General features: G+C 40.2%; 1 protein-coding gene across 1 annotated transcript in view; it reads left to right on the top strand.

Moving 5' to 3' along the window:
* Nucleotides 1–14,649, top strand: part of LOC131530209 (ephrin type-B receptor 3-like) — a 47,221-nt gene extending 32,572 nt beyond the window's left edge. Inside the window, 13 exon segments of the mRNA XM_058760364.1 lie at nt 1,594–1,749; nt 2,424–2,759; nt 5,028–5,152; nt 5,541–5,703; nt 5,884–5,992; nt 6,965–7,017; nt 7,129–7,251; nt 8,269–8,516; nt 8,933–9,148; nt 9,260–9,409; nt 9,494–9,687; nt 11,402–11,557; nt 12,891–14,649. Coding sequence (XP_058616347.1) covers nt 1,594–1,749; nt 2,424–2,759; nt 5,028–5,152; nt 5,541–5,703; nt 5,884–5,992; nt 6,965–7,017; nt 7,129–7,251; nt 8,269–8,516; nt 8,933–9,148; nt 9,260–9,409; nt 9,494–9,687; nt 11,402–11,557; nt 12,891–12,999 — 2,138 coding nt within the window. The 3' untranslated portion in view covers nt 13,000–14,649.
* The last annotated feature ends 2,752 nt before the right edge of the window (nt 14,650–17,401 follow it).

The raw sequence follows: 17,401 nt of genomic DNA, 5'->3' as shown, positions 1-17,401 counted from the left end.
CTTTCTCCTCGCTTCCAATTTCACCACAAATTCTAATCACTCCCTTAAGTCCTATGTTCTGCTCTCAATGAGAGAGGGAGAGAGCGAAGAAGGTTTGGGCAATAGAGTGTGAGCAATTGACTGTACTGGAGAGAGTGTACAAGTAAGAGAAAAAAGCCACAGGATTTGCATTTCCTTTGCTTTCTTTCACCTCTCCTCTCTCTCACTCTGTCAGGAGAGCTGCTAGAGGAAGGATGAGGATGAAAGGAAAGGGCTGACTTCTTACCTTCTTGGAAGCGATTAATCAGCACTTTCAACCCTTCAGAAAACAGCCTGAGTTTTTTGAAGGGGAATTTCAAGCAGTCTTTCATGGGGGCTAGAACTAGATGGTCTCATTTGTCTCCTCAAGATTTTGGTTGATTTATGTACATCTGAAATGCGAGGCAAAACACTGAAGACTCATTAATCTCCAAAGTGATACGTTATGTGCGATAAACCCAAACTCACAAGGCCTACACTCTTTCATTTTTATCTCTATGTGAACTGTTTTCTATGTTCCTTCTTCACTACCTATCTCTGGCCTCCCCTGATTAATGGTTAAACAAATAAGCTCCCAAGTTAACAGTATCCCTGCTCCAATGAAGCCTTGTGTCAATATTGCACATTCTGAGATAGGGAACTTGGAAGGTGACCTCAGGAACATCATCGGTGTTGTCCAGAAACAAGATGTTCAATTCATTTATTTATTTTTTTCTAAAAAAGCATAGAGACTGATAAAACAGCTCGGTAGGTTGGGAACTGTCATCATACTCCTTTCTTTGTTTGTAATAAACATAAAACTGACTACTTGATCACTTAGACAGTTGAGTGACATTCTGAGCAGAAATATCACACTGGCATTGTGTGCCAGGAGAGCACCTCTGCTTTTATCATAGATGCGATACAATGTGTACACAACCTCCGTAAATGGTGTCAGAGCTCCACAAAGGCCAACGACCTGTGAATGACACACTAATCTTTGTATTCATAAGATAACAGCTCACACTTTCCCTTGTAGTCTTTAATATGCTTTGTTTATCTTAGAGGGACACTTCCTGCAGTACAAAATTGACATTCCCTGTGTTTGAGTATTGATTGAAGAAGTTCATTTCCAAAAGTGCTCTTGTTTGGAACTAACAGGCATGTGTTTGTAATTGAAGTTGACGGTTAGCATATGCACACGGGGTTTATGCAAGGCCAGGGTATGTTGTTGGAACTCGTCTAGTCATGAGGGGGTTATTTCCCTGGAGGAAAACAACAGCAAATTAACGGTGCCAAACAAATACGTAAGCAAGAACCTGTGCGCCTTCGTATTTTACAATGCCAAGATGGAAAGGATTAGACCGCATACTGTGGGCGAGGAAAACAAAAGTAAGAAACTAAATTAAGGCAAGCAGAGCTCACAAAATGCAAATTGCAAAAAGGAAATTGCTATTGATTTTGCTGCTGAATGCAATGAAAAGATACCTAGATGAAAGCATACACCAAAAATGAGTAGCAAAAAAGTAAATATGCTGTTATAGCTACGAGTTTCTATCTCTGACAGACAAAGTAAACACGTCTTTCTCTCTTTAGCTTGCAGTCCAGGCACCTTCAAGTCCAAGCAGGGTGAAGGGTTCTGTTCCCCGTGTCCGCCCAACAGTCGGACAAGTTCTGGAGCCGCCAGCATCTGTTCCTGCAGAACCGGCTACTATCGGGCGGACAACGACTCGCCTGACTCAGGATGCACCAGTGAGTAATGCCCTCGAATAAACTGCCATTTCACCCACCATGAACTTATCTAAACATAAGGAGTGTTGTGTATTTGCCATGTACTCTGCGCTCAAAAGCCACATTGATCCAAACACCATATGTACGTTCATATGTTCATCCATATGTAAAGCAATCCCTTCATCCAGCACACAGAAGACTACTGGGATTGTTTCGAAACATTTCCTTTCTCCTGTTTTATATTAGCTCTTTTCTGCTTGTGTTCATTGTCAGTACTCTGAACAGATACATGCAAAAAAATAAAAAATGTTTTCCCAAGTGAACACCATAGCTATTTCTAGCCATTTTTGATGTTAAAATGAACAGCACAAGTGGGAAAAACAAGGTTTTGCTTAATTTTAGTTACATGAAAGCACTTAATCCGCATTAAGTGTATGTGAAACCCCATTTGACCAATTTTATTTAAATTTCCTGCTTAAAAAAAACATTTTAAACTAGCCTAATTTGGTCTGTTGTTCTTAGCTGCTTGCCAGGTTGGTTTCCTCTGCTCAGGCGCTGCTTAGTTTGGAAGTTTTGTTGGGGTTTAGGGAACTTGTCAATTATTCAGCCAAACCAGCTTTGCTAAGGGACCTGCTGGGAAAGCAACTAACCAAGGTTAAACCTGCTAACACAACAAAAATATTTTATTTTTGCAGCCGTGCCCTCAGCTCCACGCAGCGTCATCTCCAGTGTAAATGAGACGTCTCTTATACTTGAGTGGAGTGACCCACGTGACCAAGGTGGAAGGGAGGACCTTCTCTACAATGTCATCTGTAAGAAATGTCTGCCTGAACGTGGTACCTGCACACGATGTGATGACAATGTGGATATCTCTCCCCGCCACCTTGGGCTTACTGAGAGACATGTTACGGTCAGAAACCTTCAGGCTCACACCCAATACAGCTTTGAGATTCAGGCAGTCAATGGAGTCTCCAACAAGAGTCCTTACGCACCCCAGTTTGCCTCTGTTAACATCACCACCAACCAGGCTGGTGAGTTCAGTGATTTCTTTTGATTTAAAGCTGTTACCATCCGTCATGGTCCAAAAACTACCTAAACTGTTTTAGTTCTAGAGACTCTAATAACCAGCCTTGACCAGCTACCATGTTCCAATAGGTTACAAATATTCTCTTCCATGTGTGTCATTAAAGGTTACAAAAAAAATGTTGCTCACACTTTATATTAAGTGGCCTTAACTACTGTGTACTTATTTTTTGATGTAAGTACAATGTACTTATTGTGTTCATATTGTATTACAAAACACTTTTGCTGCTATTGAGGTGGGATACGGGTAAGGTTAGGGACAGGTTTGGTGATATGGGTAGGTTTAAGGGTTGGTTAAGGTGTAAGGGATGGGTCAACAGTGTAATTCTAAATGTAATAACATAAATTAATTACAGATGTAATTACATATAGGTATTTTTAAAAATATAAGTACAATGTAAACACATGTATGTACACAATAACTGCATTGTACCAAATGATTAATTTAAATGTAAGTACATAGTAGTTAAGGCCACCTAATATAAAGTGTGACCAAAATGTTTTTCTTCACATGCTCTAGTTTAAAATAATGAAGTGTAATGGCCTCTCTTAAGGTATTTCCAACCCACGGCACTCTACCCAAAGAGCTCAGCCCACAGAATGCATCGATGCCAGAGAGCTGTGCTATGAGGCTCGGTAGCAAAGCTAAGCTACTCTAGGCTAGAGTGTGCTGAGTTAGTGAGATGTGGAGATGCATTAACCTTGTGAAAAAAGCCACTTATTGTGTGATTTCAAGTTTTGAATTGACACTGGACATCTCAGGAGAGTTATTCATATGCATAACCCTCTCTTTAGCACTCTATGCTAGCACCCAGGTCCAAGAATGCCTCTGTTTGCTATCAGGGATTGACCACAGGCATTGTCATACAACCCGGGCAGTTGTTGCACAGGAGTCAATCCTGGGGTGATATGCACACCCACACAACAGCCCACCCCCATGGTTCCAAAAATTCAGGAGGGTCTATGATCAGATTATCTCCCAGGACTGTGCTTGAATATTCATCTGCCTTTTAAGACAAAAAATAAATATGGGCCATCAGCTCAAGGGACGTCATGGTTACTTCCACTGTCTCCTCAAGATGAGGCCCCTTAATCCTGGGGTGAGAGTAAGCAAGCGGGCTGCCCAGGGAGCATTGTCTTCAGGGTGAGGCTTTTCTGAGCAAGGCCTGGGTTAGGAGGTTGATGGTGTTGGGTTAGGGGAGAGTGAGCTTTTGGGGGAGGCGGACAAAGAGACAGACAGAATAATAAAGAGCTACTAGGGAAAGGATCAAAGAACCGGACCTGGGGATTAAAACGCTTTTAACAAAGAATGAGTGAGGGAGAAAAAGACAGAGGCAAGAAAGTAGGGGATGTTGAGAGCTACTGTAGTCTGTGAACAGAACTTGATAACATCAGAAACCGGAGACAGCAACATCAGGTCTGAGGACAAATGGGGACGGTACAGATTATGTAAAGCTAGGTGCGAAGATAAGTAAGGAGCTATGGAAGAAGTTGTGTTAACACGAATATATGGGTAAAAAAAGCCCAGGTTACGTTTAATCCTAAAAACAAACAATGCATTATATCTTGCATGAAGGCAGTGTTAAAGTATATGATAATTACCCCAAAATTCTAATTTTCATGTCATTAGTCATTTTAATTTTGTAACTTCCATTCTTTTCTCAGGTGTGATTCTCATTAGTGGTTTTTACAGTATTACAGTACAAATATTAAAATATGCATACATTAAAGAGAATACAATTTAAAGTAGCATGATGTATAAATACTTTACAATTTAAATACATATTTTTCACATAACAGTAATTTGGAAAGAAAGTGCATTAATTGTCCAAAAATATGAGATTATGGAAGACAGACAGTAAGAAGTCATCATGGGTCATAAAGAGCATAGGGAGTGGACAGAGGGTGTGTGCAGCTATACATATATTTGCATGTGTTTATAGGTTGTGTGGACTGGATTTGCCAGATACTAAGCCTTCCGGTTTGTCTGTCATGGTACTTTTCACAAGAGACTTTAGAATCCATTCTGTCTGTGCAGTTTGAGAGGCTAGGGCCCCGAAAGGGCCCAAGACTAAGAGCTGTCTGATGCTTACACATCAAAGCAGCTTTTTGGTAATCCTGAATGTGAGCATGCTCTAAATGTGAAAAAAAAAAAAAAAAAAAAATACACATTCAGCTTTCATTAAGATAGGATTTCTCTCATTTTCCCTACACAGCTCCCTCTGCAGTTCCTACCGTCCACCTGATGGGGGCCTCAGCCAACACCATGAGTCTTTCCTGGCTCCCCCCTGAAAAACCAAATGGCATCATCTTGGATTACGAGATTAAATACCATGAGAAGGTAAGAGCCAGTGTAAGTCAATGAAGCGAAGGGCATTCAATCACAATTCCACCACTGTCATCCTCTGCTCTATACATAATCGTTCATCCTGACAACAGCATCAACCCTTCCTCCCTCTCTCTCTCTCTCTCTCTCTCTCTCTCATACCCTAACACTCCTCCCTAACTCCTTCCTTGATTCATCCCCTTCTTTTGAACGCTGATACCGCAAGGCAGTTGGAGCTTGGCAGGGATGGAGGCAGGAGGATTTGCATAGAGGAGAAGAAAGGGCCAGGCATATCTGCTTCGTGTTTGATGTGTTGTACTGACAGATTAAACCAGAACTGCCAGACGCTTGCTTTTGGGTGCTGGCTGGTTTTATATGGCTTGTTTTATCACTGTTCCCACAGGACCAGGGAGAAGCTATTGCCCACACCATGACAGCCCAGCGTAGCTCGGCACGCATTGAGGGTTTGAAGCCAGGCACGCCGTATGTTGTGCAGGTTCGAGCCCGAACGGTGGCAGGGTATGGCCGCTACAGCAGCCCTACTGACTTTAGTACCAACCACCAGGGTATGTAAAACAACCTATGTTATCACATAAAAACAATTTTCTTTCAAAGCCTATCAAGCAATTGTGCAAATCTAAGAGTATAAATACCTCTCATAGAAAAAGAAAAGCTATAAATAGATCTGAGAAATACAATTCTCTTGAATGCATCCCATGATATCTTTCTTTGTGCCTCTCACACAGCCGATGCAGACAAGACTCTACAGGAGCAGTTACCTCTCATTGTGGGTTCTCTGACAGCAGGGCTGGTCTTCATCATTGTTGTTGTGGTTATTGCCATTGTCTGCCTCAGGTAAATGGTTCAATTTTTCACTTACCTTAACGACATTCACAAAGAATAGAATAAAGAATTAGAAGTCAAAGTATACCTATGAAACATCAGAATGTTTTGAGTGCATATGCAATTTAGTTGCTCATAATGCTTCCTTAGAACCTATCTGACAATTAATGAAAGCAGTTTGAGAAGCAGATTCATTCTGGGTTGTCAGTTATTTTGGATCTTGTACTTGGTAAATTGTAGCCAGTGGTCTCAAATGTGCATGTGCCCTACATTGGAATTCCACAGTGTCCCGATGATCGTTGGCACTGGCACTTTCCATCTTGTGGCCACCTTCCCATTTCCACAGTCGAGGGCAAGGCAGCTGTGTATTTAAAGCCTTATCAAGCAAAAATTCAAAATTTGCACTCTTTTTCGTTTTAATCAGCACAGTGTGTCTTAGTATCTTAACTTGTCTACGATTGAAAAAATGTAGGCCTTGGCATATTCCGGATCTGAATTTGAATTGGAAATGAGATACAAATCACCAGCGGGTATTATTGGCCCGGTTACTAGTTAGACAACAAAGGGATTGCATTAACATGTACTAGAGGGGGGGTTGGGTTTGTTGAAATTGCATTGCATTTTATGGACTGATAGTGGAAAAAGTGTGAAGGAAGGAATTAAGAGACAGGAGAGAATTAAACAATGTGGCAGTAAAGATTCCTTAGTATGTAACCGAAGCAAGACAACCAATGCTGCTACTGTTGTTCTTAGCTGTCTTTATGCAGATTTGACTTCTGTCGTGAAGTGACAAGGGTCTCTTGAGGCTGATTCTGTTGTTCTCTTAATTTTCATATTATTCTCGTTCTTTAATCGACCTCAATTTATATCCCTAAAGGGGCTGGCAGGGAAAAAACAGGTCCTTTTCAAAATGCATATTTTCCTACATTAAGATAGGAAAATCATCAACCTTTTGTAACTGACTGTATTGTCTTTCGTTCACAGGAAACAACGCAATGGCTCAGAATCAGAGTACACAGAAAAACTGCAACAATACAGTAAGTCTCTACAGAGTTTACTTTGTCATCTGATGACTAACAGTGCTATAAATATTGTCTATTATAGCAGTGTGATTCATATGGCTATTCGCACTATTGAATCCCCTATAGTCACTCCGGGGATGAAGGTCTACATTGACCCATTCACCTACGAGGACCCTAATGAGGCCATCCGCGAGTTTGCCAAAGAGATTGACGTTTCCTGTGTGAAAATCGAGGAAGTCATTGGCGCAGGTAACCAACAACACAAGCTCCTGAGCAACAGGGGGAAGACAGCTAGGCACACCCAGGCCATACCTTTAGAGGACTTCACACCAAGCGGTACTTCAATCAACTCATCCCGCTCCAAAATCCAAACCCTTAGCACCTTACCAACGTCTCTAACAGCTTTACTTACAAAATGGAGCTTCTGAGGTTATCTTCAGAGCTAACTATAAAGCTACCATTCCTGCTAACTTACCAAGCCTGTCCTGAGCCTGATGATACCTCTCGGACAATTAAATGTCCTCTTGACCCTGTGACCTGTTAACTTCTCCATACATGGTGCTCCTTCCTGCCCTTGAGACCACTCCCCTTTGTTTTGCAAATGTTCTAAATCTTAACATTAGCAGTTTAACTTCTAAAAGCTAAAATAAAAAGAAGTAGGATTCTAGTTTAGTATGACTTGTAGCTATGTTGTAATGAGTTGAAGAGCCCCATCTCAGACTCCAAAAAAACAAGGCTTTTAACATCTAACGCTGCTACCTGTTGTTTCCTAGCTTTGTCTAAAGTGATGAAACCCTACCATGTCCTCCTCTGACCCCTTTGTTTCTCTTGCACTTGCTTACACATTGGCCTAGACTGCAGACGCAAGCCGTCCAATCCTCCCAAGCTTCTGTCCCCACCTACTTCCCACATTTCTACCCTCACTCCCTCCAGACCCTAGCATTCTCTGATTGTACCCTTTACCCCTACCTTTTTTGTCTTACTTTTCCCATTTCCTCTTTGGTACCCCAACCCCCAACAATCCTCCAAGACCTTTTCCCATTGAAGCATTGCTGATCTCACCCTACCCCTTCCCTCGCCCCCTGGATACACTCCAATAGCATCACCTTTAGCCCTGGCTTCTCTTGCTGTCTCCCCCGCTTCCCCCTTGCTCCTTGATTCTAACCAGTAACTGTCCCTCTCCCCTTTCTCTCCCACACTCCTCCACTCTTCCCTCTCCTCTCTCCACTCCACCCTTTCTCTCTCGTCTGTCCACTACCTATGTAGGAGAGTTTGGAGAGGTGTGCCGTGGCCGTCTGAAACTCCCTGGACGGCGTGAGATCATTGTGGCCATCAAGACTCTGAAGGCAGGCTACACAGAGCGTCAAAGAAGAGACTTCCTGAGTGAGGCCAGCATCATGGGCCAGTTCGATCATCCTAATATTATCCGCCTGGAAGGGGTGGTGACAAAGAGTCGACCAGTCATGATTGTTACTGAGTTCATGGAGAACGGAGCTCTGGATTCCTTTCTCCGGGTTAGAGATGCTTACCACTATAAAATTTATGTTTTTTTTTTTGTTTTGTTGTTTTTTTTTTTTTTAAGTTTGATGCCTGGATTCTTTTTGTGGGATATGTATGGAAATGCAAGTAATACTTAAAGTGATATACTTCATGAAACAAATACCATCATTGTTGCAGTCTAGCATAAGTTTTAGCCCCCATCAGTTTTCTAAAATAGATGTTCTTTCTAAAAAGAGATGTTTTCACCTGTCCCCTTGAAAAAACATCCTAAACTTTCTAAACAGCGATGACAAATAGCCTAGCTGCTAGCTGTGACTTTGAGAGATGAATCATCTGGCTGATGAGTCACATCCTGGAAAGTTAAAAACACTTAGACATTGGACATTTCTGTTATGAATGGGTCTGTGATTTTTCCCACTCTCTCCAACAGCTAAATGATGGACAGTTCACAGTCATCCAGCTCGTTGGTATGTTGAGAGGAATTGCAGCTGGCATGAAATATCTCTCCGACATGAACTACGTGCATCGTGATTTGGCTGCCCGTAATATTCTGGTCAACAGCAACCTGGTGTGTAAGGTGTCCGATTTTGGCCTTTCTCGTTTCTTGGAGGATGATCCCACTGACCCCACCTACACCAGCTCATTGGTCAGCAATCAAGTCTTGATCCTTTAATATTTACAGAACAATATCCAGCTCCCATTTGAGATAAAATATAAAATAAAAATAAAAAAACATTGTATTCTCTTGCATCTGTAGGGAGGAAAGATCCCTATTCGCTGGACAGCACCAGAGGCTATTGCTTATAGGAAGTTCACCTCAGCCAGTGATGTCTGGAGCTACGGCATTGTGATGTGGGAGGTGATGTCGTATGGCGAGCGCCCATACTGGGACATGAGCAACCAAGATGTAAGTTTACTCTCTACTTTGCCTCTGTTCAACTTATTTTGAGGGTAAACTAACACCAAACAATAATTATTTTTTCATCAACAGGTGATCAATGCAGTCGAGCAGGACTACCGACTGCCCCCACCTATGGACTGCCCTACTGCCTTGCATCAACTCATGCTAGACTGCTGGGTGAAAGAAAGAAATTTGAGACCCAAGTTCTCCCAGATCGTCAATACCTTGGACAAACTTATTCGCAATGCCGCCAGCCTTAAGGTGGTCACCAGCACACATTCTGGGTAAGGGCATATCCGGACATATTAGCGTGTTAGTTAACATGTTTGCATCTCCTCAACTAACCAAGCAAACTTGTTCACTCATTTTAAATTCAGAATTAGGCCAAAGTTACAGAGGCATTTGAATTAAGAGCCTATTGATTCCAGATCATTTTCAATTGACAAGCAATATTGTAAGCTGAGAAACTCTGACGTTATGGAAATTAAGATGACCTTCAGTCAATAAAACATTCGGTTTAATTGCACCATCACAGGGCTATCGATTGTTTTGCCTAAGATGCTTGTTCTGGTCTACACTTACTACAGCCTTTTCTGTTTGAGATATTTAATTACATCAGCTGCCTTCCAGATGAAGTCACTATATAACAGAATTTTGCTCATTGATCAGCATTTTTGCACAGATTTGATTGTTTCACTTAGATACACGGTGATTGTTAGCCAAAAGCTTCAGGAAGATTTTGACCCACCTCGGGGTGCCTGCCTCTAGGCTCTGGGTCCTGGGGGAGGGCCTCTAACAACCAGGAAACAGTGGGAGACACTTTGTCTACTCTGCAATGATCAGAGGATAAAGGAAGAATCATTAGTTAATGTAATTCAGAGATGGGAATGGTTTTAATTAGCAAGTAACGAGATTTTAAAAGGGCCAATGGAGAGGTGGCCTGCCTGCTGAGTGTAATGAAAGACTCAGAGATGAGGCTCCTGTTGTTGCAACATTTGATGCTCTGTGTACTATCTTCAGTGATCAATTCCTTAACTAAACCGAGGAGAGTATAATTAGTTAATAGTTTTGCTCAATGCTGAGTTAAGGGTAGTTTAGTTTTAAATTTGTTCTTTTAGTTTCCTCATATAGTTTCCCTGTCTCGCACTTAAAGTCAACGTCCCTAAGATGTGAGAGCCAGACCAGCTCTAACAATGCCCCATTAAGAAAAGCTGCCTTCCAGGTTAATGACCACAAACCCTTCAGCCCTAAAGGCAGGAGCTTATTAAAAAATCACTCTTCCCATCCATCTACAGACCTCGTCCTCAATAGAGCCTCTGTTCCATTCTTATTAACTTTTTTCTTATGCTTTTAATTGTTAATTAATCTAATGCCATCAAAAGACAGCTAGGTTCAGCAGAGCAGAGAGCTCGCAGACAGAAGTGTCTTTGCTCTAAAACTTTACCTCCTTATCCCCACTGCCCAGACCTCACTGTTAGTTATTAAGACCCCAATCTGCTCATAGATCAAGTCTGGTCTCTGTTGGTTTTGTCTGATCTAATTTAAACTGGCTGCTTTTATGCATGACTTTAAATTTAGTTGCGCTATAGTGGAAGAAGGATCTTTTTGGGTGTATGCAGGCAAACGCGATTTAACTAAAATAAATGTTCCTTTTGGACCAATAAAGGAGGTGGTCAACCTATTGTCATACTTGGATAAATCAAGTCATGCATAAGCAAGTGATTTTCATAGACTTAATGCAGAATTGGAGCATGCCAAATATCAATACATCTTAAGTCCAGACATGTGCTGCTTCATGCGGACCCACACCCACAGCATCTGGCGGGCCCCTGCACGTCTCCAGCCAGTAAGCCACAGTGGCAGGTTCAGGCCCTACAGGCCAGGAGAGGTGGTGGTGGTGGGGGGTTTGGGGGTGAGGTTTCGGTGGTGGAGGCCTGGCGTGACCTAACCCTCTCTCTCTCTCTCTCTTTTTATCTCCACTCCTCTCTTTCTCTGTAGGGCCTCCCAGCCGCTCCTCGACCGCTGTGTGCCTGACTACACCACCTTCACCACTGTGGGCGACTGGCTGGATGCCATCAAGATGAGTCGCTACCGAGACAACTTCCTTAATGCTGGCTTTGCTTCTTTTGACTTGGTGGCCCAGATGACTGCAGAGTGAGTGTCCGGTTCTTTTTTTGGATTGCTCGTTAAGTTCGAATTCAAGGCACTGTGCACTTGTGCAACTTCTAATTTTTCCGAAGAAAATATTAAGTAAGGGTAGTTTCATAATGATGCTTGTGGTGTGGACCAGCTGTGTAGAATCGAACTCTGGTTCGGACCAAGCAACCTAAAACAGAACTTTGATAGGGAATTAAAGAGACAATAAGGAAATTCAATATTATAGTGATAAGAACAGGGTTAGTGATAGAGCTTTTAAGCATGTGATTATTCCCCTCATCTCGCTTTAATTTATTGCAACATTTCATCCTCAGAAAATGTCACGAACAAAGTATCTTACAAAGGTCACATTCCAGAAAAGAAATCCATGATTTGTCGCTATGTTAAATGTCTAGGCAGATGTGAAGAGAGTGGTTGGGATCAAATAAACTAATAAAGAAAAAAATTATAAATTCATCACGCCCATTAAAGTGTAATAAAGGATGGAGGCAGGGGTAATTTGTTTCAATTTGGCAACTTGACAGGTGGACCAGTCGGTGGTTTTCTCGCGCTCTTAATGACTAGTAATTCTCCTAATGGTCTCCATTTATTATCATTTTATCCAACATTTTTGGCTTGATGGGACCAACAGAGGAAAAAGAGAGAAAACACTTTTACATTGTGTGAAATTACTCTGCTAATGTCGTGCGATTGTAGAGATGAGCAGGGCAGACAGACTGGGGGCCGCCACGGGGCGCTTGCTCCCAGACAACGTCCTATTGCTTATCGGAAGGTGAAAAAAAAAAAAAAAAAGAGTAAACGACATGAGTCTGCGCTAGCTTTTAGCCACACGTGTTGCTGTGTAAACTAAAACCTCATGAAGGGATTAGATTACCTCAGCCAATGAAACAACAGGAAGCATTTTTATCATAAAGCCTATGGTAACCTTTACACCACACTCATTCTAAAGTGTAATGACTGTCTGTTGTGCAGTGAAATATTATTCCAAGTCACGTCTGTGGTTACACTAATAGCACTTTCTTCACGTGAAATCTGACATCTGGTAGCCTTAGGTGCAAAACCTTGCAAATCATTGACCAGCGCTTGACCTATCTCCAGTTTGAGAACTGGCTTTGCACCACAAACTTGTCTCAGTTCAGTAGCCAAAGGGTGGGGTTGTTCTATTTACTCAACCTAGCGACAATTTGCTGACGGATTTGCTCACCTGGCTACATTCCCACGGGATTTTATCGCTTTAATAACATCAATTATGTCCTCTCTTTTAGAAACAACTGCCTTATTTATTGTATAACAGTGGCAATAAGATTTTTCCTCTTCTTGTTTTCTACAGAGACCTGTTACGGATAGGTGTAACATTAGCCGGCCACCAAAAGAAGATTCTCGGCAGCATTCAAGACATGAGACTGCAAATGAACCAAACGCTGCCCGTCCAGGTCTGAGATGGGGGCGGAACTGTTCTAAAGCAAACTAACAGACGACCCCAGATCATCTCCACTAATCAGATGAAACTGGCTCGCAGTGCCTCGGACAACTTTTTCTTTTCCATTTTCCTGTTTTCCTGTAACGACTGCATTATTTTACACCCAACAGGATTAGATAAGATTATTTTGTACTTATTTTTAAGAACGGACAGGAAAGCCTATATCCCATGCATGCCTCACGAGGCTCCGGTGTGGGGTTGGCGATTGCATGCGTGCGTGTGGTATTTTCTTTCGTGAGGCTGGCTGGGAAGCCTCCCATAATGCATTTCTCCCTGAAACTGACTCTGAGGGACAGACTCTCCCAGATGGACATTGCTTATGGAAGAGATACTCCTCTAATAGTACCCATAACTTGAATATAAAAAGACAAAAAAACTAGATGTGAATATAAATTCACAAAGCGTGTGGACACGATTGCGCAGAAATCCCTCCAATGCTAGCAGATGTTCTATTGTGCGTGTGATTTTGTGCTTATTCCCCATCTTCATATTGAAGGTGTTTTATTTAAGGGCACATGCCTCAAACGGACAGCAGGGAGAGGCACAGCCGAGGGCGAAAGATCACGGATGTCGCAGGACCGGATTTGAGGAAGTTGCATTTGTCCACCAGGTTTAAACTGACAAAAGGACTTCTTAGAATATACCTGGTGAACTCAGGATGCTTTCATAGTTTCAAATAATGGATTCTCAGCTGCGTTTTCACAATTTCAATCGATGTTTTCTTTTATTCTCTTCTGTTGTTTTCCCTCACCCTGTTTAGTTTCTGTTCCATGATGAGTTGACATTTAGCTGTTCATCAGTCATTATATCAGGATTCTTTAGCAGTTAGAAAAGAGAAGGACTGTGATAACCTGTACTACACTGCAAGAAATCTTTTTTTTTTTTTTTTAATCAGTAAATTTGTCTTTTACCAGGACAAATATCATAACATTCTTGAAACAAGATCAATTTGAGAAGTAAAATTGCGAAATATATTAAGACTTGTTTTCAGAGAATATATCTTTAAACATTTTTTTCTGTCAAATTCTTAAGCATAAATCTAATTAAATTCACAAAGTTTTATGCTTTAGACATAAAAAATAATTTGTGTTTAATACATCTTCATCTTGTTTTGAGAATGTTGACAAAATATTGATTTAAAAACTATATTTTTTTTCCAGTGTAAAAATCACTGGCCATCTCTTTAATGAGTGAGTGTGTGTAATGTCAGTATGACTATGTTGTAGTGTGTGTGCTTCTGTGTGTGTATGTGTATAAAGCAAAGGAAGAGTATAAGGATTATGCACCACATTCTGTACATGAACGTTTCAGTTGTGTTCCCCAGTGGAGCACCAATGCATGAAAAAAATTGTGACAAGGAGCTCCAGTTATATGTGAATCAATATAATGCGGAGAGATAACAATTTATTGTTTATTTTATGATTTTATTTTAACATATCCCTAGAGGCCAAAAGGAACGATTCATTTATTTAAAGATCTGATATAAATTCGAATGCTGACATTCAAATAGATGGTGAAGAAATGTTTGGAATGCCGTCATGATGAAAAAAAATAAATGCAGAGGAAGTGTATTGTAATTGGTTTAAGAGAAATGAATAGAAGTGTTGAACATCTCATCAATGTTGGGCAGATCCCTAGTTAATCTTTTCAATATTAAAGCTAAGCCTTTCCGTCACCACCACAAAGAGAAACTGTTAGTACCAGTTGTAAAGCTCACTCACCAAGTGTTTTGTTCATTTCTCGCAATCATATTTCGGAATTACAGGATTTTCGGGGGCGTTTTCAAATGAGATCTTGAACCACAATGGTAATTCACGATAATGCTATGCGGTAGGCAGGATATGTTGTACTTCCTGAAACTGTCGGGTTGTCTTCCACATTTTTTAGCCTTCACCTCTTTTTCTTGCGCGTAGGCTTGATGAAACACCGCACCGCAGACTCCATGTGCTTGGGCCCGTCATCACAGCCTGCCAGTCTGATTAACACTAGGCTGATCTTGCGGGCAAATGTTTACAGCCTGGCATAAACAGATGACCGACCCATGATTGTTTGCCTTCAGGTTTTGAATGGCTCTTGTCTTCTGTTCTGGTCTGCTCTGATTAGTTTTCCCCTTGCCAAACAAGAAAGACGTAAAATATGCAAAACGATAGCATGTTTGATGGGTTAAGAAGCCAGTACAGGATGTTCTGTTAACCAAACTCTGTATCTAGACTAGTTTCAGTGCTTATATACTGCACTATGGGAAACGGTACTGCATATATTCTGCACAGTACTCCTCTGTTTGTGGTTTTGTTTCATTCCTAATTTGACAATTACAAGAGCTCCATGTAATATAACGCGCTAAAGCGATTTATCCTTTTTCTTATATGACAGATCTTGATGTATATGAACCCTGTTCCTTAAAGTTCCTAACTTACAGAGCCGTTCGGGAACTAAACGTAGCTGCTTTTGAGACATTCAACTTGTCTGATGGTATATTCTCACATAATTGGATCTGAGTGTGTGTATGTTTGTACGTATGACTGTATTTGGTGCTATTGTCATTGTTTTTTAATCGAAGCCGTTTTGGAACATAACCTGCATGATTTTGGTTCAATAACTTGTGCCAATGGTCGCTCTCCATCTCGGACTCTTTCTCTTTCCTCCACTCCTCTCTGTGATAGTTTTCCTGAGTTTTGAAGTTACTCTTTTTATAGTAAGAATCAAGCAAAAATTGTTTGTTTTTTTTCTTTCCAAGCAGTCTTCTCATCACATCACAAATCACTGACGTGCAAAAGCGAAATGTCTGCAGAGTGCTGTACTTATATTGAGAGAAGCAAAACACATTTCAAGGCTTTTTTTTCTTCTTGTTCTTTTTGTTTTGTTTTGTTTTGGAAAGCATTGAGATGTATTTAATGGTGAAGACAAAAAAAAAAAAAAAAACAGCAATTAAATAATGCATTCTTGTAGAAATATTTTTAAAAAACCCTTTTGCAATTAAATTATTTAAGAAATACCTGCGTTTGCTGTCTGATTTTTTTACAACCGCTGTTGAAAGTTATTGTGTATCGACATGTTCAATTGTTGTCCATTCTCAGGCATGTTGGGGCCACAAATTCTTGCTTAATTGAAAAGCCTGAGGATTTTTAAGACCGTCCTCCTCCTCTATAAAACATTCTGGCCTGTATTTGAGTAGGGAAAGCTTTGATCTTTACAGGTCAGGGCACCTGCCTTGCAGATACGGACTGTGTGAAAGTATGTGGAGTTCATGTGCTGTTCAGACTGATCTGGACTTTACAAAATGGAGGATCTTCATGGTCAGGCGTAACTGCAGAGATATTGGCCTTGATGTTTTATTACTGAAGTTTTCATTGTTTATCTATGCAATATGTGGTTTTACAATCTTCATATGCGTACCACTAGTAAATAGAGGGGGGTATATTATAAACAATTTATAATGGCCTCCAGGTATTCATACACTTAAAAGTTTTAATGTAATAATATATATATATATATATATATATATATATATATATATATATATATATATATATATATATTTTTTTTTAAATATATATATATATATATATATATATATATATATATATATACAACCACCAAGTAAAAATATAACACTGGCAAAGTTTTTTTTTTTTTTTTTTTTTCCTTTCCCAAACATCAAATATCATTTCTGTAAATCAAGTTTTTGGGAAGTTGCATCACATGATATTTTATAATTCAATGGACTAATTGGTTTTTAACGCATGGCTATTGGGGTCTCCAGGGGTCCTCTAGGATATCATTGCTTGTTTTGTATTTTTGTGTTCTGTTTTATATATGTTTTGTGCATGCATTTTATTTTTATTTTTTTTATATATTTTTTTCTTTTGTTTTTTTGTTTGTTTGTGTTTCATTTATGTATTTAATTTGATGCTTGTAATTTTTGTTTTGTTTAATTTTTAGTTTTTATATTTCTGCATGTTGGTTTTATGTTTTGTTTATATTTTTGCAAGTTGATTTTATTTTTATTTTATTTTATTTTATTTTTTTCATTTTGTTTATAGTTATGCATGTTGGTGTTGTTTTTTTGTTGTTGTTTCTTTTTTTATCTATTTATATCTCTGCATATTGTTTTGTGATTTTTGTTTTGTTTTGTGTTTTTTTTATTGCTGCATGTTGGTTTTGTGTGTTTTCAGTTTTTTTGTTTTATTTTCTTTTGTATTTCTACCTGTTGGTTGAACCAGACAATTTAACAGATACAAATGTGACTGTAAAACATTAGGGGCTTTCGCACCGCGTAGTTCTAGGAACTAGCCAGCAGGGTAGTTCTTAGAGAACCAATTTCTCCTTCGGGCCGTTTTCCTGGTTGCATTCGCACTGGC

The sequence above is a fragment of the Onychostoma macrolepis genome, chromosome 22, assembly GCF_012432095.1.
Source record: "Onychostoma macrolepis isolate SWU-2019 chromosome 22, ASM1243209v1, whole genome shotgun sequence".
Lineage (NCBI taxonomy): Eukaryota > Metazoa > Chordata > Actinopteri > Cypriniformes > Cyprinidae > Onychostoma > Onychostoma macrolepis.
This window is presented reverse-complemented; position numbering and strand designations above follow the sequence as displayed.